Genomic DNA, 25054 nt, shown 5'->3' with positions numbered 1-25054 from the left:
GACCACAGTACCTGAACCAAAATGATGTCTGTCTAAATGTAAATTTATCATTATGTATAGTGATGAAAATGGTAAAAGACGAATGAGAAATCAAGTAACTTCACTAAAGTATTCATGAAAACTTGCGTGTTTGGTTATTGAAAGAGCTCACACTTTGACAGTTTGAGGATATAAAATTGGCTTTCATTGGCAAGATCCAATTAAAAGTCTTTCACATCATATAATTTTAAAAAAAATTGGCATATATTGTTGAGATGCCTTCCAAAGAATATATTCATTTAGACTTGACTCATTAATGTATCCTAGAGGAGAAACTCTTCTAGAGGACTGTATCCAGCAGCACCTGGAAATAAAAGTAAAGAATTATATTCTTTACCTAAAAGATTTTGTAGGAAATAAGTGTAAGCTAGTAAGAAAGAGGCAAGAACTTTATTGGTGTTAATAAGAATGATAAATATATATGTAAACAGGCAATACAAAACTCATATTGTAATATTAATATTATATTATCATATTATTATTATTATATTAAATATTATTGCCCATAGTTGCACATTAAATTAATTATCATTGTGGTTCAGCATCTGGTTTTCTCAGCTCCCTTCACTCATTCAACAACCACATGCGAAGGAACTATGACAAGCACTGGAATGACAAGGTGAAGATGACACAGTCCACATGACCGACCTCAACAATCGTATACTGTAATATGCAAAGAGGAGAAGCAGGGAACACCCTGCAGAGTCAGAGAGACCATAACAAGTATAAAATGGGCACTCTTTTAACACAGACAAGGGCCATCTGTCCAAGTTTTCTATCAGTAGAGTACACTTTTTGGTAGGAGTGATACATAACTTGATAGCTGAGGGACAATTATCAGATAGAGGGAAGAAGTAAAGGAAAACAGGTGGCTGTGAGGAGGTACATTGTGGAATTCTAAGTAGTCTAGTTTTTGAGATGCTAGAACAGAGGGGCAGTGTAGGGTATGTGGCAAGATATGAAGTTGAAAAAATTGACAAGAACCACATTGATGTGGGTGATGTTTCCATGCTAAGAAATATGGAACCTTTTCTGAGGGCAAAAGTATGCCAGTGAAAAAGTAGATGATGGATTTAAAAGGTCACAGGTCAAGTGACTGCTTATGAACTATAATTGCTTGGCTTAGTGTCACTAGATGAGTCTGGGGGTTTTGGCCTTAAATCATTATCATAAACGTAGAAAGCTGATGATGCCTTCGTTTTCTGAGAATAGTTCCAGTGTGCTGCCTGACGCATGAATAGGTTCATAGGGATGGTAGAGTGAATAAAGTGCAGATCCAGAAAATAACAAAACAAAACATAAATTTCATGAGATTTCTCTGAAGCTATGGAATATGATAATGAAATCATGAAGCATAAGTATACTGTTCAGTATGAATGTTAGTGTTTTCACATCTTTCACTAGATTCATGTAAGAGGAAATATTTAATGTAGTATCTATTAACCAAATAATAGAGAGGGATGCCACTTCTTACTTACAGTGGATTTCAGAAATCAAATCATTACTCTCAATTTAATTCATAAAATTTGACAGCATACCTACTTCTAGTCCTACAGTTATTTCTTCCAACTCCTGCTGCATCTGAAATAAGTCAAATATTATTTATAATCTTCAGGTAAACCAGAGACATTTTCATGGCATTGCTAGAGAGACTAGACTTAACTTGAGGATTGCTTAAATAGAGAAATAATCACATAATAAAATAAAATTCCTATTTATTTCACATTTAGATAACAGAGTGTGTATGTGTGATGCTGTCTACAATCATCTAATAAAAAAGTACAATTAATATTGGTCTACTGAATATACATGACTCCAAAAAGGGTGACATTTTCTCTTATCAGTACAAAGGTTGGACAATTCAAATCACATTTTCACATGAATGTGTTACTTTGAAATTCTTAGAAAAACTCTACCCTTTATAAAACATGATGAGGTTTTTTCACTGTAATTGATTTTTCCTTAAAATAAAATTTTTATTTTCCACTTCTAATAAAACTAAAATATTAAAGTATGTTCTATGCTACTAACATTTTAGCACAGAATCATGAATACACACATGAAGAAAATGGCACTGTCATAATGTCATGTGAATATTCTACTGGCTAAGATTAGGTAAAAATATTGTGCTGCCTGTCTTATGACTGACATTTTGTCATATGAACACTAAGATCTCCCAAAATTTGCTTGAAATAAGGATAAATATAGGTTAGAGCCAGTTTTCAAACTTAGTTTCTTTGATTCACGATGTTCTAGAATTAGAAAAGAGGTCAAAAATATATAGCTCATGAATTGTAATTTTTATTTCTTTTCAGAAATTAGTACCAGGTTTTGGAAACATCTGGCTGCTTATAGTTGCAATTTTTAGTTATTTCTAAAAATGTGTGAAAACATTTCTAACTATTAATGTATTGTAAATGTTCTCATATAGAGGATTCTTGTTTAACTCCTTTGTATAAAAGGTATTCTCCCTCTAAATGCCCAAAACGGGGCCTGAAAGAGTATATTCAAGCTAATAAATATATTGTGGTGATAATCATAATATGACATCTGATGCCTTCACAAATGTCTGACTAACACTTTTCCCAGTATTTTGAGAGACTGTTTTCCAGAACACTTTTGTGAGAACACCACCATAGAAAGGCATGAACAAATGAATAATCTGATAACAGTATTACCAGCCAGGTGTTGTAAAAGTACGACTCAATACCAGATAAAGGGAGAAGGCTTTATCAACAGAATCTTACGTTACCATTAATAAACACTATGTAAAATGTACATCGCAACGTGACTTGAACTAAGGGCCTATTAATGTAATAATCTTTTCCCAGGTTACATATGAAAGCTCAGAAGGGAAAGGGACGGACCCAGATCCCAGCAAGGGAGCTGCTCTGGGAGGGGCACCCAGAGGCTTAGGAAAAGGGTCTGGAGTATTGATGCTTCTAGTTTTGTCCTGGCTGGTGGGAGGCTTGAGTGATTTTATCTATATTGACAAGTGAGACTGTTAAATATTAAATGTTTTAAAAGACTCTTTCATTTTATTCTTACTTTCCCCTTAAATCACACATTTTCCTCATATTTCCCTTACTAGAAATTCAGAATTGTTGTCGCCTGAAGGGCAATACAGTGCCTGGCACAGATTATAGAAGGAAAAAAGACAGCAAAATGTCTTGATAGATTTTCCATCTTAGTCATCAATCATTCAAGTGATGGCAAGATAGAGAGACAAAAGTGAATGCCATTTTAAAAGTTCAAGTACATGCCTCATTTAACTAAAAAGTGCTGTGCAATTGCCCACCAATAGGCAAATTTTACAAAACTTGAGATTAAAAGGCTGTAATTACCTTAGCAATTAAACATGTACTTTTATGTAAGGAAATGACAAATCTTTTAATTTAAAAAGAGAAGTTAATCTTTGTAGTACTACAGGTTTATTTAATTCATAAAACTTACCTCTCTTGGACTGCTATAAATAATAAATATCCAGATGTGGTTAAGTGTTTGGATGCCAATCATTCCCTTGTGACTAAGGGTGGAAACTTTGAGATGGTAGAGGAAAACTTCAAAAGTGTTATGAACCACAACCACAGCCAAACTAAAATCAATTGGAAGGAAGCCAAAGGACCTCTCAATATACTTCCTGTTATTACAGAAAATTCAATCTCTAACATCTAACTTAAATGCAGCCTTTAAACAAATCTAAAATGTGTCATTTTACTTACATGTATTGAATAACATTACTATCTGGGTATCTCTTGAAAATGAGAGCTGCAGGGAATTTAAGAAAATAGAAAACTTTCTCTTTCCTCTCTTTATTAACGCAGATAATTATAACCGTTACTAATCATGCATAGGTCATTTAAACAACTCAGTATTTCACCAAACTAAAAACAGTAATTATATCAGAAATCTGAAACCCAAAGGAAAGAAGATCATATAACTAACCTCACTCAAGTTATTCTTCAAGCTGGTATCTAAAGTCCATGGGCAGGAAGAAGAAAACAGTGAGTATTCTCTTCCAGGAAATTCTCTGTGAAGACCTAACCCATCAACAACAGTTCCAGCAGAAGCTGACTCTGTGCTCATTGTACAAGGGCCAGAGAAACTTCTGGTCTCCTGTGTCTCTGCAACAAGACTGCTACTGAACGCTGCTGGCCTCTCAGTAGCTCTGTGAAGATTGCAAAAAGACAAATGTTTAGTATTTCATTTTTTCTTAAATGATTCCTAAATGATTACATTTTCAAAAAGTGACCATAAGAGTAAATGGAACTTCCCAGTAAATAGTGTTTTAACTTTGAAGATGTGTCAAAGCATGCCTACTCTGTGCAGTTACGCTTTCACAATTGTTCCAAAGAAGTGAGTGAGTGTGTGTGTGTGTGTGTGTGTGTGTGTGTGTGTATATATATATATATATATATATATATATATATATATATATATATTCCTAGGGGAATTGCTGAAAAAGAAGTAATTTAAATAAAGTAAGGAGGGTAGAGAAATGTCTATCAATGATGCAGCAATGTATGGCTTAACAAGTAATAATTGCTGCCTTCTGCAATGGCTCTATTTATAAGATTCTTGTGGATGCCATAAGAAACACTTGTATTGAAAGGAATAGTAAGTGAAAATGAACAATGTGAATTTATCAGTTTGGTGCAATATAATGGCTGTTTCACTATGTACAAACATATCAAAACATCATTTTATACTCCTTAAATACACACAACAAAATGATTATCCCTATGAAAAGGTAGATTAGTAGTATTCCATAGTTACATATCTGAAATTTTACTAATCCGCTCATGTATTGATGTGCATTTGGGTTATTTCCACATCTTTGCAATTGTGAATTGTGCTGCTATAAACATTGGAGTGCAGATGTCTTTATGAAAGAATGTCTTTTTGTTTGTTTGTTTGTTTTCTGAGACAAAGTCTCACTCTGTTGCCCAGGCTAGAGTGCCATGGCATCATCCTAGCTTGCAGCAACCTCAAACTCTTGGGCTGAAGCAATCCTTTTGCCTCAGCCTCCTGAATAGCTGGGACAACAGGCATGTGCCACCATGTCTGGCTAATTTTTTCTGTCTATGTTTAGTTGTCCAGATAATTTCTTTGTGTTTTTAGTAGAGACAGGGTCTTGCTCTCGCTCAGGCTATTGCTCAGTCTCGAACTTCTGAGCTCAAATGATCCACCTGCCCCGGTCTCCCAGAGTCCTAGCATTACAGGTGGAAGCCACCATGCCTGGCCCTAGAACATCTTTTTTTCCTTTGTTTAGATGCCCAGTAGTGGGATTACTGGCTCAAATGGTATTTCTACTTTTAGCTCTTTGAGGTATCTCCAAATTACTTTCCACAGGGGTTGTGCTAATTGGCAGTCCCACCAGCAGTGTAAAAAGTGTTCCTATCTCTCCGTATCCAGGCCAGCATTTGTTGTTTTGGAACTTTTTGATAAGGGCCATTCTCACTGGAGTTAGGTGATATCTTGTAGTTTTGAGTTGCATTTGCCTAATGAGTAGAAATATTGAGCACTTTTTTATATTTGCTGGCCATTATTCTGTCTTCTTTTGAAAAGTTTCTGTTCCTGTCCTTTGCCCATGTATTGATGGGGTTGATTGTTTCTTGTTGTTTTCTTAAGTTCTATATAGATTCTTATTATCAGCCCTTTATCAGATGTGTAGAAAGCAAATATTTTCTCCCATTCTGCAGGTTCTATTCACGCTAATGATAGTTTCCTTGGCTGTGCAAAAGTTTTTTAATTTGATCAGGTCCCATTTGTTTATTTTTGTTGATGCTGTGATTGCTTTGGGGTTCTTCTTCATAAATTTTTTGCCTAGGCTGATGTCTGAAAGAGCCTTGCACCTCTTATATTATCCTGGACAGAGATCGAGCCCGTCCTTTGATGTGAGGTATCACAAGGGTTGAAAACATGCACCACATGTACTCGCCATCAAATTGGTACTAACTGACCAACACTATGGTGTTCACATGGTAGTAATACTGAGTGGGTGCTGGTCGGGGGGAAGGGTAGAGGGTAAACCCACAACTAATGGAAGCAGAGCACACTGTATGGGGAAGGGACATGCTTGTAGCCCAAGCTTGGGCAGGGCAAACAGCATTGTATGCAACCGTTAGGTTTATTACAGGTAGAAACCCAAAAAGGATGTATAAGACAGAATGTGGTTAATGCAAAGCTTAGGCTCATAAAACAATAGCCACAGCAGTCTGGGGAGACCCCTGACTTTGTAGATCAGACAGTTGCAGCCAGCATTCCTTCCCGCTCCCTCCCTGATGGAGACCAAGGCTATCCCTCCCTAGGTCTCCTGATAAGGACTATGCCAGAACAGAAGGATGGATGCGACTGGGGAAAGGGGCCATAGGACTTGGTCATTTTAAGAAAAATGTACTACAAACAACTGTTGTGCCCACTGTCCTCTGCTGCCCATAGCAGGAAGCAATTCTCCACCTGCCAGTGTGGCCCAGAAACAAAGAACTGAACACAGCTGGTGGGAGGGGGTCGGCTATCCCGGTTTATAAAAAACCTGATTCAACTCCCTTCTGTGTTGACACTTCTGACTCAGCCCACCCACACCCGGGTGAATAAACCAGCCACATTGCTCTCACATAACCTGTGTGTGAAATGTGTCCTTTAGGTCATTCATTCACCCTTTCAGTAACCAAAATGTTTGTACCCCCATAACATCCTGAATAAATAAAAAAAAAGAAAATGTAGAAATTATTATTTTTGGTAAACCAATATAAACAAGATAATTTACTGAGTGCCAGAATGCACCAGAAGTAGTTGCAGTACTTGGCTATTTGGTTCGGGCTGTAGTCTTCCGAAAAGGAGTCAAACTCATTAATATTTTCATTTAGGGGGATGGTGACAAGCAGTTTTATGACAGTATCCCTCTCTAAATCATAAAGCTTCCAAAATACTTAGCTCAAGGACTATCAGGTCAGGTTAACTACGTGAGACTATTAAGGAGAAACAAAGCCAGATAAAACAAGAAAAGAGGGAGAGATGTAAACTGTCCTGCACTCCCATTTTAAAGGCAAGTTTATTTATTAATATAATTTTCCAAAATTATATTATCTAGCTAGCTTTCACTTCCCACTAATCTCATGAACCTGTCTGTCTTAGTAAAAGGCGTGCTTTCAAGGCAAATTAATGATCTTAACTTATTTTCCATTCCATATTTTGACTTACATTTTTAGTTTCTTTGGCAAGTATTTTCTGTCTTCTAACTCTAATTGATAGAAGTGTTTATATTTTTCCAGTTCAATACAATGAAAATCTTCTGGAGCAGTTGTCATATTGGAGACTTGGGATTCAAGATTGTTCATTCTGAATTCCCCCTGACTGCTTATTGCAGCCAGATGATTCTCTCTCAACTGTCGTCTGTATTCTTCCGATGCTGCTTGTGCCTGAAACAAATTAAAAGGATACATTTTTAGCAGTGACAACCTAAACAATTCTTGCATATTTGTTTCCTTCACTTTTGAATCAGACAGTGATTTTATTTGATTTTGCTTTATCTTAGTTTTTAGAGAAAGTATCTCCCTGTCACACAGGCTGGAGTGCAGTGGCCCAGTCGCAGTTCACGGCAGCCTCCAATTCTTGGGCCCAAGCGATCCTCCTGCCTCTACATCCCGACTAGCTGGGACTGCAGGTGTGCACCACCATGCCTGGCACATTTTATTATTTTTGGAGAGACGGGGTCTCATTATGATGCCAACGTTGGTGTCGAACTCCTGTTCCCAAGTGATACTCCCATCTCCACCACCCAAAGTGCTGGCAGGCATAAGCCACCACACCCATCCTCAGAGAGCAATTTTAAATACATGACAAAAGAAGATGAGGTTTAAAATATTTATCAGCAATTATCAACTAAATCGATCATTCAATTTGGGTTTTAAAAAATTGAATCATTCATAAATTAGTACTCAAGGAATCTAATAATCTAAAGAATAGAAATAATTTACAATTTTAAAAACTGAACATTGTAACACAAGTACAATTCAAGAGTATGGTAGAATTTCTAAATCCCATTTTTTTTTTCTTTTCCTAGTACTATTGTTTTATGCTAACTGCATGCTAACTGGCCTAAATATACAAATGATTCTCTAAGGTGCATCACTACTCTCAAAGATCGATTTAGTTGTAATGACGATAGAAACTGAAAAAGTTAAAGGGAGAAACAAACGCCACCCTCATTCTAGAAATCTACAAAACCAATTGCTAAAAGTGTAGTAGAAAAAACACACACAATGTACATATGACAATATAATCTGCAGGGAAATGAATGCAAGTGCAGTTCACACTTAACCTGTAAAAATAGGTTGACTTCTCCTAATTTTTCTGCAATAAACTGCGTGGCTTTTTCTTGAATTTCCTGCTCCTACTGTTGAACCTGACCACGGTCTACCATGTTCTGTTCCAACCTAAGTGCCCGTCAATTCATGACTGGATTACTAAAATTTGGTATATGTATACAAAGAGTATTACACAATTGTGTATGACAATAAGAAATGACAGTGGTCTAGCACCACTTATACTTTTCCTGGATTGAGCTTGAGCTCATTATCCACAATAAGGTATCACAGGATCAGAGGAATAGCCTCCACATGTACTCACCATCAAATTGGCACTGACTGATCAACACTATGGCGCTCACACGGTAGTAATATTTTCCAGGAATTAGGGGTTTGGGGAGGGCATAAACTCACAACTAATGGACATGGTGAGCATGGTAGAGGGGAAGAGCGTGCCTCTAAACCCTGCCTGGGTGAGGCAAAGACATAAAATGTAACCAAAACGTGTGTACCCTCATAATATCCTGAAATAAAATATAAATTTAAAAAAAGTATTTTTTATGTATAACTTTTATTAGCTGGAAACAAGGTATGTTTCTAGCCTGATATTGCAAATACATTTATCATCTAGATATGTTTATATTCAACTAGATTCAACATATGGTCACAAACAAAGATTACTTTAAATTTTCTTTCAGGAACTTTGAAAAAGATTTATGTTTCTTGATACTTACTTCTTCTGGTTTCCCTTTTTCATTTTGATACAGCCTCTCTTTCAACTGATTGCATTCACCGATTAACTGCTTAATTCTATCTTCTAGCAGACGGGTTTGCTTTCCGTTCTCAGCTAGAAGGTTTTTCACAGTATCTTGAAATTGCTCTCGCATATTCATCAGTGTCTCCTCTTTATGCTCTGCTCTGCTGTGAGCGTACACCAGTTGCTCTCGAAGCAACATATTTCCTCTTTCTAGTTCAGATATTCTCTTCTCTAGATATTCCTGTTGTCCAATGTATTTCTTCACTTGATATTGTTCATTTTCATACATTTGATTGATCTTTTCCATTTGACATTCTGTTTGGTAGAGGTGTCTTTGGACACATTCCAAAGACAGAGTGTTATCTCTCCGAACATTTCTTGTGCTATGGAGCTCATCTTCCAGGCTACCGATTTGACTTTGAGCCTTAGAACAGTTTTGACCAAAAATCTCATGGTTTTCTTTGAGATCAGACACAGGTACATTTATTTCATTCCGTAAGAAAAACCACTCATGTCCTGCTCTCTGGAAAGACATTTCGATGTCTCTTCCTGACATCAGAATTTGATCAACGTATTGATCATGTATTGCAGCAGTCAGTCTAGAACTGCAGGATTCAAGTTCTGCTTGCAGTTGTTCCTTGCTCTCTTTTTCATTTTGTAGTTGAGCATTTAGCAAGGCATTCTCACATGCCAGAGCATTAAGCTGGTCACTATACTGAGATACTGTGTCTGTTAACTTTTCCACATTCTTTTTCATGGTCATTTGAAGGTTCTCATTCACTTCTTCCACAATTTTAATGTGGTTGATATACTTATTTTCTTTTTCCTCATTCTGATATTTTATTGTGGCTATTTCCATTTGTAGCATGGCTATTTCTTCATGCAACATGTCATTTGTACGCATGAGAAATCGTTCTTTTTCATAACTCTGATAAATCTAAGTACAACAAAGGGAACTTTTAGTTAGCACTCAATGAAATGACATATGATTTCTTCTTAAAATAAAGGAGAACCTATCCATTTATACATTGAAAATGATGCAATAAGAGGATATCCAACTGGAAATAGAAGATGGATCAAAACCTCACGCTGTATAATAGAGCATAAATTCTCAAAACATCAAACATTCATTTCTGGAAAATGAATCCATGAAAGGAAAAAGGAACCATTAGAGAATTTTTAAGAATCTCAGAATTGGAAAAGCTTTCCCTGAATTACAACAAAATCAAAGGCATAAGAAGAAAGATTTATAGATTTGACTACATTAAAAAATTGGGTTTACACTGTAACAGCTAACCTCTGCGTTACCCATAGGAAGAGACTTAGCTCTGCATATATTTGGACAGATAAAATTTCCTTATAGATATTCTACCTTCCTAGCTATTTGTAGTCAGTGTGTATGGTACATTGGTGGACAAATGATGTATCTAGGCTTTGTCCTACACCATTTCTACATACATCAACAAACTCATTTAGTTATCACAGTTCTGAAAAGGAGAGGTTAACAATGTAGGCAAGCTGTAGAATTTCCCCCAGGTCTTCTGATTCTACCTCTACCAAATCACAGTTACTTCTCTTGTGTAAGCATATAAACACAAAGGAAGCCTTTCATTTCAAAACACCAACCATAACTAAGATAACATTGATTGAGCTCTTCTTAAGAAAATCATGAATTGCCATCACAATGGCTCTTATTTTCTCCTGGTTACAATGTTTGAAACCGTAATCAGTGTGAACAGGGGAAAATGCACTCAATCATTTTACTAGGAACAAAACACTTATCAAAAAATTCTCACTAAGTCTATGTTATGGCATACTATTGTTTGCAAAACCTCTTTGTACTGAAATAAGACACTACTTGGAGCAAATTGTAACTCCTCTCCACAGTGAGGAGCATGGCATCCCAAATATGGTCTCTGAACTGGCTGTCCTTTTCCTCCTTAACCATCAGTGCAAGTAATAAACTAACCTCTCCATTAATATATCAAGGGAATGGAATCACTTCCCAAAACTAGAACATCTATTCTTAGTAGCAAGGGATTTGAGATTATGGAAATACCATCAATTCCTACAGAAAACATTAAAAGCCTCTGATTTGGATGAGGCCATTGTGACTATAACTACTGGACTATGGCAGAGAAATGTAACTGAATTGAGAACAATATTTTATCCAATGGGCCAAAAATGCCACCACCATCACTGCCATAGATGTATAAATACACAGACACGCAGCTTAAAATACTTTATACTTTCCAAGATGCATATAGTTTGTGTTTTACATATTAATATATACACATACAAGCACACACAAACACGTATGTGAAAATGACTAAAGAAAATACCTGAGATTCCATTTCCCTCAGAGTCATTTCTGTTTCAGTTTGTGTGTAAAGTTTATTGGCCAGAATCCAACCTTGTAACTGTCTGGCATTCCGCCCTCCATATAGCTGCCTCTGACTCTTGTTGTACTTTTCTGCAAGCTAGAGATATAGTAAAGGTTTTGGTCTAATAGCATCAGGGAAAAAAGTCCAAAAAGTTAATTAAGAGTATAACCTTTAACAAAGCTGTGAAAAGCAAGAGCTTATGGAAGACAAGGACTTTTATGTCTCAAGAATTACTCCAATTTTAATTGAATAAATGACAGCTAAATTCATCAAAGAACAACAATTTTAAATACACACATATATAGTACTGTGAAAAAAAAATTTACAGAACATTAAACTAGTTTCATTAGAGTTTCAAAGCTATACACCTTACTGTAATATAAAAATGCCTAAATTAACATTTTTATTAGTGATTAAACTCAACTTTCCCTTCATTGCTCCATGCAGAACGCATATACTGAACACTTATCAGATGCCAATATTTATAATAAGGAATTTTAGCTAAAAATGCCATAATTCATTTTTAAGATAACATTTTTCTTGTGTTTTAATCCTACATAACATATATTTTACCAAATTGATGTAAGCAATATTGTTGACATAAAGTTAATCTGGGGAAAGGACATGGTTGAAGTTCTGACTCGGGGGCGGTGGGGGGGTGATGGGCGGGACATGGCAATATATATAACCTGGACTTTTATACTCACATAATAAGCTGAAATATAAAAAAAATAGAAAGTTTTACCGAAGATCAATTTACCTCAGACAAATAGTTTCTTAATATATTCATTTCTGCATTCAGTGTTTTGACAGACTCTTCAGCTTGTTGTTTCATTTCAACTTCTTTCCTGCATTCCTCTTCCTTTTTTCTTATCTCTTCTCGAGTGTTTTCATATAACAGATCAGCATTTCTTCTCTTCTCTCCTTCTTCTTTTAAGGTACATCTGCAATTAAATACACTTATCTTTTAAAATTAGTTTTTTGTAGAAAATACAAAGTCCACTTTATGATCTGCCTCTTCATATGTTGGTCTATTATCCTAATAAAATTTCCATGCTCTTGAATATTTTTCCTACTTCTCAGGTTTTTAATTTCTCATTTCAGTCTCTTCCAAAAGATATAAAGAGTACTGATGAAAGAACTATCTGCTAACTGATAAGTTTGTGTTACTAGTACCTCTGGTAAATATTATGGAAAAGAATACTGGCAATGATCCACTAAAGATACAAGTTGAAAGTTTCCTTGTTTTCACACAGTCATAATTACCCCTCAATTAGGGCAGATCATTTCAAGTTAACTAAGTTTTAAAAAGTCACTGTTTATAAACAAGCTTAGACATTCAGTAGAAATAAATTGTCAACTTCATGACATATTGCAGGTATCCCTAACAATAATTTACCGTGTAGGAGAGCACCTTCCCATGTCTTTCACAGAACATGTATCTACAGATTACCATGATCCAGGAACAGCCTAAGGAGTCCAGTATCTATTACCCCACACCTTTTGCATTTCTTTGTTTGGTAACATGTTCAGTGTATCTTGCTCATTATTTTATATTTCATAAATTTTTAAAATCTGCTTTGGAACAAGAGAAGATCTAATATTTAATTAAATAACATAGGATAATATGTATTTTAACATAGAACTTTGAATTAACTTTATCTCTGTATGAGAGAGTGATGTTGAAGAAACAAATCCGTAATTATGTTCCATGTTACTTTTTGTTCCATGCATATTCAGAATAAAAGCATATAAAATTTTTAAAATTCATTCTGGGTTGAGAAAAATGGCCATTTCACATTCTGTTCAATTGTAAATTAATATGAAGTTTCCTGAGAAAAAAATATCAATATTGATCAAAGATCTTTCTTTAAAAGTTCCTATACTTTCACCAAAAATTCTACATTGAAGAATTTATTCAAAGTAAATAGTTAGAAATGTAGGAAAATATTTATAGCAAAGCTGTTCCTTGTAGCATTGATTATAATACAGAAAATTTTAAAATTCAAAATATAATTTCTGGAATAATGAGATTGCCAAATTTTAGACTTCTATGTAGCCATTAGCATTAAGTAGTAAAAGAATATGCATTTGTTTATTAGTAGACATATTCACAGTTTATAACTTACTGTCTTACCTTGAAGAATTTCACACTCTACAACATCACAGATTTTACCCCTGTTAAACCCCAGAATGGAAGTAGCAATTACTCAAATTTTCCTGTAGATCTTTAGTGTGAAGTAAACAGTACATGCAAACATTTCTTTAAAACTAGGATGTCCATACCTCAAAGTAGAGAGTTCACATTCCCATACGGCTTTTTCATAATTTAACTGTGACATTATTTTTTTGGCTTCATAGAGCTCATCTTGCAGAACGCTAACCTCGTTTTCCATTTTTCCAATTTTTATTGTGAGTCTTTCACACTCATTGCTTTTAAGTTCTACTAATCTTTGCTGGGAAAGAATGGCATCTTGCATTTTCAATAGGATAACAAAATCTGTATTAGGGAGAAAACAATAAAGATATAAAATACATGAGTACTTTTGGGATATAAAGGACTGCACATTTAACAGTCACTCATTCATACAATGAACAAATATATAGCGAGGGCCTGCAATGTGGAGGACCTTACACCCAGCTCTGAAGATAAAACAGATAAGACCTCTGTTCTTATTTAAATACTTTAAGTGTGGTCAGGAACAAAGACAATTATAAATTCAGATAGATGCTATAAGTAAAGAGAGTTCTATGAGCACTTAAGAAAAACTGATCTACACTGAGCCCAGCGAACTGTCTCTGAGGAAGGGATGGCAACACTGAAAAACAGAAGATGAAAGGAAGCAGTTGAGCAAAGGGAGAAGGAAAACATTCCAGCCACTCTACAGCCTGGGCTGAAGCTCCACTGCAATCTGCTTCCAGCCAAGTTGGAGGAACAGGTGCTGATTGACCTTCTTACCTGAAACAACCAAAACAAAATAGACAAGGCACATTAAATAACGATTTTCAGGACAGTGGACTTCAAGCAATGGAGACCATGATCCCCGAAAGAAAGGAAACAAGTGAGGTAAGCCTTATGAATGCCTCAGCTCTCTGCCTTGACAGACGTTCCAGGCCATGACTGAGGGAGGAAAAACCTCAGGTAGAGTCTCCCAGACTCCCCGAGTTGAGGTGATGAAGCTGAGAGTCTGGTAAAACCAAGGCAGAGAGAGATCACAGGACAGAACACTGGATAGGAGAGAATAGCACAGGGAAAGAAACCTGGAGACCTGCAGAGATCCCCTGTCGGGTATTTAGTAGAGTAACGAACAGTGCATGTATGCTAGGAAACTACCTAAACCAAGGGTGGGGGGTGGGGAAAAGCTAAAAGAAATAGAGGAAACCATGCCTGGTGTTCACACAGAGCCAGGAAGAGTGGCCATTCCCATGAGCCAGGCTGGGAAAAAAATCATACTAGCAAAAAACAAGCAAATTAAAATTTTAAAAATATTTACGACTTCATCAAACAATGAAATACAGATAAAACTGGTAAAATCAAGAAAACCTATACACTGAAAACTATACAATATCACTGAAATAATTAAATTCCATTATATCATTGGAAAGATACCGTCTGGTGCCAGAACAATTGAATATCAATAACCAAAAATGAACTCAAAATGAGACCACAGATCCAAATATTAATATAAGCCCTAAAACTAGAAAACTTCCAGAAGAAAGCACAGGAGAAAGTCTTTGTGATCTTATGCTGGGCAAAGACATTTTAGACATGCTATGAAAATCAAAATCCATAATTGAACAAATAGATAAATTGGACTTCATTAAAACTATAAACTTTTTCTCTTTATAAGATACTACCAACAGAAAGAAAAGTTAAACCACAAACTGGGACAAAGTCCTTGCAGAAAAAAAAAAACAAAAACATTGTTAATAAAGTAAAAGTATCCAAAATATATTTTAAAAAACCTCCAAAAAGATAGTTCACAAAGAAGTCATACAGATGGCAAGTAAGCATATGGGAAGATGCTCAAGGTTATTAGTTATTAGGATAATGTATATTGAAACCATTATGATATGCACAATACACACCCACCAGAATGCCTAAAATTTAAAAATTCTAAAAAATGGCACAACATGGTGTTTGTGGCAATACAGCGCAACCGGAACTGTCAGATACTGCTGATGGCAATGAAAAACTGTACAAATACTTTGGAAAACAATTGAGTAGTTTCTTAATAAAGGAATATAAAGGGGCATGAGAAGACTTTTGTGAGTGATGGATGTTAACTATCTTGACAGTGGTGATGGTTTAATGTCTCCATATGTGTCCAAAATTATCAAAATGTATATTTTATCTATGTCTTTATCATATATTAATTATGCTTCATGAAAGCCATTGATTAGAGTGACAAGCATCTAAGATGGTGGCTGGAACACAGAGAGAAAGAAGGGTAGAAAATTATGCAGTATAATGCTGGAGAATTGAGATCTTTAATCTTATAGCAATGAAAGGTGATAGCTGCGTTTTAAGCAAGGGAGGACCATGATGAGATCTGGAGTTTTCAAAATATATAACTATGGTTGAAGAGTAGACCACAGTTTGGGCAGCTAGAGTAGAAGGGAAAACAGTTTTAAGTGTATTCCAATATTCTAGGTGGGAGTTAATGGCAACCTGCCCTTGGCTATAGGTAGGAGGAGAAGCAGAGTCAACAAAAAGACTGGGCATGCCATTCACACAGAGAAAAACACAGTGGAATTATCATAACTCTTCAGCTGACAGTGCACAATATGCATTAGTTCTAATTGTACATTAACATAAAGTATATTTCTGGGATGAACTCGTGACTATAGCACATCAGTGCTGTATGGTGCAGTGCTAAGCAATGGGTACATATATGTTACTTAGGATACGTAAGAAGGTCTTACATTTATACAATGGTTCTACCTTTACAATACATTCCAAGCTGTTCAACAAGCAAGATAAAATGCTGATAGTAAGAGGAAGGCAACTCACAATCCTCTGGGGCTGTTGCAGATGACCAAGTTAAGTCATCATGGTCACTCATAGACTGTATTTGTTCTTTCACCTACAAAATAAATAACACTGCTTCAATATGTCTCCAAATACTCATAGCATAAAAAAATGTACAGAAGTGCTAGTTATCCAACTTTTATATGAATAAAATCATAGGTTCTTCTAAAAGAAATGGATTTTTGTTCGAAGGATACCTTTATCGATGCCTACTGCTTCTTACCACTTTTTCAAAGCAAATGACTTTACAACAAAATGTCCACTATTTTCTTATTTTATGTTGTATAATACATATTCTAACAATATTTTTGATAATTTATTTTTAAATACCTTGTTCTTTTCATTAGGTGTTCTCTTGGAAGGCCTGGAAAAACACAAACAATTTCTTTCAGACAAACAATAAATATATGAAATACAAAGAATAGCTAAAACTTTTGTATATATAAAATGTCTAATTTTTATATGATAAAATTCATATGTAAATTTATTTCTCCTCTTCAAAATGTGACAGGTAATTATATTTACAGGCAATATAAAATATAATAATTTTTACAAGGAAGTTTAAATGATAGAAAGTAATATGAAGAGATACAGAAAATATATTAATAATATAACAAAGAATTAAATTTAGATCAAGCTTTCTGATATTCAAAACAAAAGGAAACACATCTTAGCTACATTATTTGATATAAAGAAATCTATCAGGGTATTTTTATTGTGATTATTCTCCTTTTCACTAAAAACAAGCTTTTACTGGCACTGAAACCTATTTGGGAAATCATACTTATGTCCTTATATGAGGGAAACGTTTTTCTCATGATGGTATTAGCTAGCTCATTCCGAACTTATTATGCAGATACTATGCATTATTTTAAGCACTGTGCATGTGGTAAACTCATTTTTGTCCTCACCATAATCCTGTGAGGTAGGTGATACATTAGGTATTTTATAAAGGAAGAAGCTAAGCACAGAAAGGCCACAGAACTTGCTCAAGCCCATAAAGCTTGTCCGTAGCAGACCCAGCATTCAAACCCAGGTTTCTGACTCCAAAGCATGGGTTTCCCCATGTGATGTGAAAGTAACATTTATTTTTAAGTGTTTTAAGTGAGATGATAGCAGAGGAAACAATATTATCATTCCATTTCTTTCCAAAATCATACATAATAATTTCTAAACCTTACAAATGTTTTCTTAAAAGGTTTTATACTCAACCAATTTTGGAAACCTATTTTAATAAACTAAACATTTATTTTTTCTACAGAACGTCATCAGCAAGCATTCATTTATCTATTCAACTGTTCATTCATGCATTCAACAAATACTTATTCAGCATGTAATACATGTGAATGACATTGTTGGTACAATGAAACTTTATTTTATACTTTAGAACTTTATAATCCAGAAGTAATAATCTGTGGTAGATCATAATAGTTTGCTTTTTTATTGTACATGAAGAAAGCCCTCCCCACAATCTAAATAATTATAAAGTTGACACATACACCTGATACTTTAGAGCACCTTACCAAATCATAGGTATTTATTATGCTACTGGCAAAGGTACTGTAATATATACATGGTCAAAAAGGAATGTTTAAACTGTAATAAATATGCCTTAAGTGTCTTTGTGTTTTTACTACACTTTTTAAAAATCCTATCTATTACAGTTTAATTTTTAAGTCATCATTGGCATCTTTAATTCAATTAGAAAATTTCATTTCTGAACCAGTTCTGAAGAAATAACATCCTACTATAAAATCATACATGAATAGAACTTCTAAGGACAATTAGTTTACTACAAATGCTTAAAACGTAATGTATGAAGGTTACTAGTGCTCAGACATGTAAACAAAATTAAATTTCCTTCTCTACTTGGTCATTCCCAACAGCATACAAATATATTCTCTAAAAGCTTCTAGTTTAAAATAAAGAAATAAAACTCCCTTGAATCCCACATTCTTCTTCAGTTATTACCCATTTCTCCATTGCCTTTCCCAGGAAAATGTCACTCAAGAGCTGTCCATGCTGTCCACTACAGTCAGGGTTCCATGGTAACCATTTATTGAAACTGCTCCTTTCTTGAGCTACTTCACTTAGGACAATGGTCTCTAGTTCCATCGACTCTATAATAAATTACAACTAGCTAAGGGGCACACACAGACACACAGGGAACTGAAAGTCATTGGAAATCAAGCAGGGGGAAATAGGGAAAGGGGCACAGACCGCCCTGAAGGGTATACTGAACACTGCTCAGAGGATACGGGCACACTCACAGCCCTGACTCAAGTTTTACAAAACCCACCCATGTAACAAAAACATTTGTACTCTCTTAATATTTTGAAATGAAAAATAATAATACTTAGCTTAAAATACAAAAAAAAAAAAAAAAAAAAGAAACTACTGCTCTACTCCTTGTCCAAGTTCACTTGTCCTCATCTTAATCAATCATTTCACAGCATGGATACAGTTGAGCATTCTCTAGTTTTGGCAGACAACACTATTATATTTCCAGTAAAAGTAATCACTGCTGACATTCTTTCACAAGGACATAAAGGACTTATAGATTTTATGTTCCTTCATTCTATTTCACTTCAGCCGCTGTCATCATTCACACCTCCAGGTACTAAACTGGCCTTCTCATACACTGCTCATCACAGATTCGTTTGAGGTCTGTTTTTCATTTTCATTTTTCTTTACTTCCCTTATATGCAATGCAGGACTAGTACTTTAAAAAAAACACATAAAAGAGATAATGTTTTCTAATAATTCTATTGACAAGATATAAAAGGGAATTTTTTATAAACTTCTACATCTTCTCCATTTCAATTCACTTATTAATTTAAAAAAATATTATGAAGCACCAACAATATGCAAAGAAATACATATTCCTTGCTTCAAAAAAAAAGGTCAAATGCAATTATGATACAATGTGTTACACAAGACTGAATCTTTTTGAAAAGTTCTACATGAACCCAGGGAAGGCTTCACAGAACAGACAAAATACATAAAAGAAGCTCACCAGGCAAAAAGTAGGAGAAAGCCAACCAACTTAAGGAAAGAATGTGAGTACCAAGATGAGGCACAGGGTGTCTAGGTGTTTCTTAGGAACTTGAAAGGAAAAGTGTAAAATACATAGAAGCAAATGCTGAGAGGTGAATGCTACGCTGACCTTGAATCCTACACTGAAAGCTGGGAGCTCACTGCCTATAAGAAATGATTCTTAGGCATAGGAGCAATAATTAGATTTGTGCTATATTTTTGGTTTTCTGTTTAAATATGACAATGTTTCACTTCAAAAGTTATAAAATAGCATGAAGCACACATAACATGAATGTAAGAAATCGGCAAATATCTTAGGGGAAATCCTTACTTTTAGAATACCTATATATCATTCTATATAGGATTTATAAATGGTAATATTGTGATGAATTATAATTTTGTTTGAAAATAAAATAATTTTTTGACTTTTATCTACTTTTAGCCTAGCTAATTCTAATGTAAATAGTAAGATATACCAACAGAAAAGTGTATTTACTTTTTTGTGGAATAAACACATGTGTAAGAAAATCACTATCATATACGTATATGAATTTACAAAGAAACCAAAATTTCCCACAGGAGATTATGTTAGGAGTTGAGCATGAGCCTTTAAATATATCAAAAACAAAAACAAAAGTAACAGCTATAAAATGAATCATGTAGATAACTGTTCTGTTTAAGACTAAGCAGGCCAGAAAGAAAAGGAGGTTGGGGAGAAATCTTCCTGAGAGCAATTATCAAACAACTGCTCTTGACTCAAACTGCAAAATAAGTTTACGATTCTAGAATAACAAATAGTTTTCATTTTGAACATAGTTGATAGAAGGCTGATTACAACACAAAATGTCTGGTCCTCACACTTAGAAAATGACTGATCTGTAGCCATGGTAACAAATAGCCACCCCCAAGTAGTTTTAAATCTAGTCAATCCATCAGTGACCACTGGCCTCATTCACCAATCAGTATCAGCCACTTGCTTCTGAGAGACAGCCAGTCAGACACAAACTCATTCCAATAAACATGCCTGGGAGTGCCCAGCACTCAACCACTGTGTCACTCAAATAACCGTGCTACTACAGATGATGTCAACCCATGTATTCCTCTGAAAGGCTGCCAGTCCTTCAATGCCACTCTTCCCAAAACCCTGTGTAAGATCAGCAACTGCTCTGTCAGAAGAAACTGCCTCACCAGCATAGCTCTCTTACTAGAGAAAGCAATAAATTCCAACTTCATCTTCTTATTTCAGATATTGAAGGCTCACCATTCTTTGGAAAGAATTGTTAAGTCCATTAAATTTACCTCACTTATATTTTACTTTTCTTAATAAACACAAATGAAGTTTGCAATTCCTTTGATCTGTCTTACCATATGTAAAACAATCATCATTACAGTAAAAGAGTAAATACTGAGTAAACACATTATTGGGCTTTTCTCCCTAAATGAAAACAAATAAATATACAGAATATAGCTTATTAAAGTGTACATAAGAATTCAAAAATGCATAATCGCTAGGTAAAGTTGTCACAATGAACCCATGTCACACTTTTAAATGAGATTTAGTCTAATGATTAAAACAATACCCACAGGGTAAACTCCATACACTCAGTTAATACAAGTGTATGAAGTAGGTCCTTATGACATTACATGCTAGGCTGTTTTCCAGACACAGGGGTATGGCAGTGAACATGCAAAAGTCCTATCATGAGAGTGAAGGAAACACACAATGACAGTAAACAGAACAGCTGGGCAAACTGCATCATATGTTAGAGGAGAAAAGGTAAAGCAGGATAATGAAATGTTTATGTGTTGGAGAAGAGGCATGGTGGAAATGTTAGCATGTCTAGAAAAAGCCTTGCTGAGAAAACAGTTGTTAAGGAAAGAACTGAAGAAATAGACAAAAGGAGGCCAGAAAGATTTCTGAGGAAAACCATTTAAAATAGACAGAACTGCCAAGTACAGAGGTGTGCCTGTAGAGTTTAAGGAATAGTGAGAAGTTCAGTGAGGCAGTAGCAGAGCTAAAGGGATTTAAAAAAATGGAAAATTAAGGCAGAGGGACTAAAGATCAGATCATGTGCTTCCTTTTAGGTATTAAGAAGAATGGTGACATATACTCTGACTGAAATGGGAGGCAATTGGGATGTTCTGAGCAGAGGAATGACATCCTCTGACTTGTTTTAATATGAGCACTGGGTTAAGCACTGATGGAAAGAGGACTAGAAAAAAAAGACCATTTAGGAGTGCGTTACACTCACCTAGACAGCAGATGGTGGTGGCTTAGACATTGATGGTGGCTTCACCAATCTGTGAATGGTTTCTGCATCTATTTTGAAGGAAGACCTGACAAGATTTGCTGACAGATTTGGTATGAGATGTCAGAGACAGAGAGGGAGAAAAAAAGAGAGAATGAGAGAGAGAGAGATGTCAAGGATTACACCAAGGTTTTTGCCAGAGTAACTGAAAGGGTTCCCATTAACTCCGGTAGGAAAGACTCCATGATGAGGGTGAGGTATAAGAAAGAACATCAATAGCTCAATTTTGGACCTCGTAAGCTGTGATACCTAATAGCTAACCAAAGAGGGAGGTCAAGTAGGCAGTTTTGTCTATAGGTCTGGAATTAAGAAAATCATTAGCACACACAAGGTAGTAAAAGTCATGAGAAAGAAGCCTGAGGACTGAGCCCTGGGACACTTCAATGTGCGAAAGGTGGGGTGTGAGGATGAACACACAAAACAGACTAAGATGGATGAACTAGAAAAGAAGGAGGAAAAACCAGGTGAGTGAGTGATATCCTGAAAGTCAAGGGTAAAAGGGATTATGGAGGAGAGAGTTTTTCACTGGAGAAAAGATTGCTGACAGAGTGAGTAAAATGAGGTCTCAGAAATTATATCTAGATTTATTAAAGTGAAAATCAGTGGGAACTTTGAGAAAACCAATTTTGCACTAGAGGTGGGAGTGAAAATTGCTGGAATGAGTTCAAGAGTGAATGGCAAAGAAATTCAAGTCCATGTGCAGACACTAGGCAGTTTTTTCAAGGCCATCATACCTAAGTGGCATGATCATGGACACTCTAATGTTCTTCTTGTTTAGCTATATATTTCAATCACTATAAAATAATTATATAGTATATTTTCACACTTTAAATGTTTCCAAATTGTATACATATGGCATTTTAAAAAACGCCAGACCAAGGTATTAAAGAATAAATTCACAAAAATTATAGAATTACAAGATCCTATGAACATTTCTAGATCATATAAGCTGATTTTTGCTTATACTTTTGCCCATACTTATAAAAAAGACCACAGAAACACCAAAACATTCAAAAGTAGTATTTTTGCCTTTAGAAACATCATCCAATTGCAGGATATTTTATACTCATCAAATATAGAAAGCAATCACTCATACTAAAATACTGATTCAAGGACAGGAATAAAAGGGGTAAATGCACAAAATAATCTCATTTTTAAACTGAATGTTTGTAACATATAAAGTCACTGTAGAAAATACGGTATGATGCATACTGGCATACATTTAAAAGGAAGGTTAATGCCATGAATTCAGGCTATCTTTACAAAGAAGATTCACCACATTAGCAGCACCTTGATGTTGGCACGGGGGTCAGCAAATTAGTGTCTTGGGGCCAAGTCAAGCCCGCTGCCTGTTTTCTTAAGTAAAGTTTAATTGGGACACCACCGTGTCTATTTATTTACTGTCTATCACAGTTTGTGGACTACAATGAACAGAGGCCCTGTGGTTCACAAAGCCTAAATCATTTACTATCTGGCTTTCTACAGAATGAGGTGGCCAATACCTGGTTAGTAGATTAAAGATCCTTTGATGTATTTTAGTAAGTTTTACCCAAAATATGAAAATGTTTATATGGGATATGGATATGCAATCCCTTGGCAATATCTGGATTAATGTGAGGATCCAGCAGGTGAGCACTCATGCATTGAGAACAAAACCCCAACAAATCAATAATTAGCAATTCTGTTGGGAACAAGGTAGAGCTGCAGTGTAGCATGCAGCACCCTTTTGAACCTCAGCAGATATTACAAGAATTCTAACATAATTTGCTTAAGATGTGTCATCAAACTATATGCTTTAAATATCCGTCAATTGTGAAGTAATCAGTACACTACAGATCTAACTTTGTTGTTTAAATGGTTGCATATGACATTATTATATGGACATGACAATGTAACTATTTCCTTCTTGATTGGTATGTAGACTACCTCGAAGTTTTTGAGATGATGATGTTACAGTAACTATCTTTAACATGCATATACATGTATGCACGTAACACACTTGTATAAATATTCTGAACACACATATATTATAGATCTTTGACATACATAGGCTATCTATTTTATGAATATATTGGCTTCTTGTATGTTATATATAATATAGAATAAATGTCCTTAACTCGTATGTGTTTACATGTGTTTCTACAAGTCATGTTTTCCTGCAGCATCTAGTCCCAGATCCTAAGTTCCTGGTAGGCCAAAGGAGTGACATATTTGAAGTGTTGATACATGCTACTAAATTACACTTCAAAAAGGATTTGTCAATTTTATTTACCAACAGTGTATCAAAATGCATTTTCCTCACATTTGCCAACACTGCTAATCTTTTAATAAAATGCCAGTATCATTGGAAAATATGTTACATCATTAATGTGCATTTTTCTGATCACCGAGCAAGGCTGAATATACCTACGGAAAGCATAAAATTTGGTAATCATGAATATTAGTCCAATTAGAATTAATTGTATAGCACAATAAAATTATCTACTGTTAAATATTGCTACAGGCTTACCTATCACACACTTCATTCTCCATCCTAGGAAATTGCCAACTGTCAGTTTTTCTACTCTTTCTTTCTTGAAGTAATGTGTCATCGTCACTGTCATCACCAGCACCATCACATAGGTTTTCTGATGCTGCCATTTTATTGCTTTTGTGCTTCTCCTTTTCTTCAACCTTTAATGAAAGCTTGATAGTACGAATAATTGTTATTACCTTATCAATAAAAATAACTTTTTCTCTTTTCATTGATTTTATTTCCTGACTCACCTTAACTGTCATATTTTTAATCATTAAATATTTTGTGCTTACTTGAATATTATTGTACATAATTATCATATAATTATAATTATTATGGTATTATTGAAATTTTTATAAAGTCTACTTCATTTCTGTTTGAGTGAATGAAACAGAATTTTCCCAAATTTCTAAAAGGGCCCTCCTTAATTTTTTGCTGTTATTCACATCCACTCTTCTCTGGATAATAGGAATTTCCACCCCCATTTGACTGGCAGAGACAGAAAGAAAAAGACAAAGACTTTAATAATTTACTAGATTTACTAGATTAAATGTATTACCTTAATAATTAAATGTATTACCTTAATAATTAAATGTATTACCTTAATAATTTTTTCTTCTGTCTTATCACCTGGATTTTACGTTAAATGGCCAGATTTAGAGGATGCAATATT

General features: G+C 35.0%; 1 protein-coding gene across 1 annotated transcript; it reads right to left on the bottom strand.

The window, feature by feature from the left end:
* Positions 1–221: 221 nt before the first annotated feature.
* Positions 222–24545, bottom strand: LOC123629979 (ankyrin repeat domain-containing protein 26-like). Its single transcript, XM_045539319.1, has 11 exons — positions 24376–24545; positions 16852–16885; positions 16504–16576; positions 13776–13989; positions 12250–12433; positions 11535–11585; positions 9083–10042; positions 7243–7460; positions 3985–4207; positions 1578–1620; positions 222–343 (listed from the first exon to the last, which is right to left on the bottom strand). The coding sequence occupies exons 1-11, from the start codon at positions 24504–24506 to the stop codon at positions 303–305; spliced, it is 2172 nt and encodes a 723-aa protein (XP_045395275.1). The 5' UTR covers positions 24507–24545; the 3' UTR covers positions 222–302.
* Between the last annotated feature and the right edge of the window lie 509 nt (positions 24546–25054).

Source organism: Lemur catta, unplaced genomic scaffold (genome assembly GCF_020740605.2).
Source record: "Lemur catta isolate mLemCat1 unplaced genomic scaffold, mLemCat1.pri scaffold_66_ctg1, whole genome shotgun sequence".
Classification (NCBI taxonomy): Eukaryota; Metazoa; Chordata; class Mammalia; order Primates; family Lemuridae; genus Lemur; species Lemur catta.
The sequence above is the reverse complement of the archived record's forward strand: the minus strand, read 5'-3'. Positions and strand labels throughout refer to the sequence as shown.

Excerpts from the sequence above, each read along its gene's own strand:
- LOC123629979 (XM_045539319.1), bottom strand. The coding sequence starts at position 24,506 with ATGGCAGCATCAGAAAACCTATGTGATGGTGCTGGTGATGACAGTGAC. Across the intron at positions 13,990-16,503 it reads TGCAACAGCCCCAGAGGATT|ATTTTGTTATCCTATTGAAA; the intron begins GTGAGTTGCCTT and ends TCCCTAATACAG. Across the intron at positions 10,043-11,534 it reads AGCTATATGGAGGGCGGAAT|ATTTATCAGAGTTATGAAAA; the intron begins GCCAGACAGTTA and ends TGTTGTACTTAG.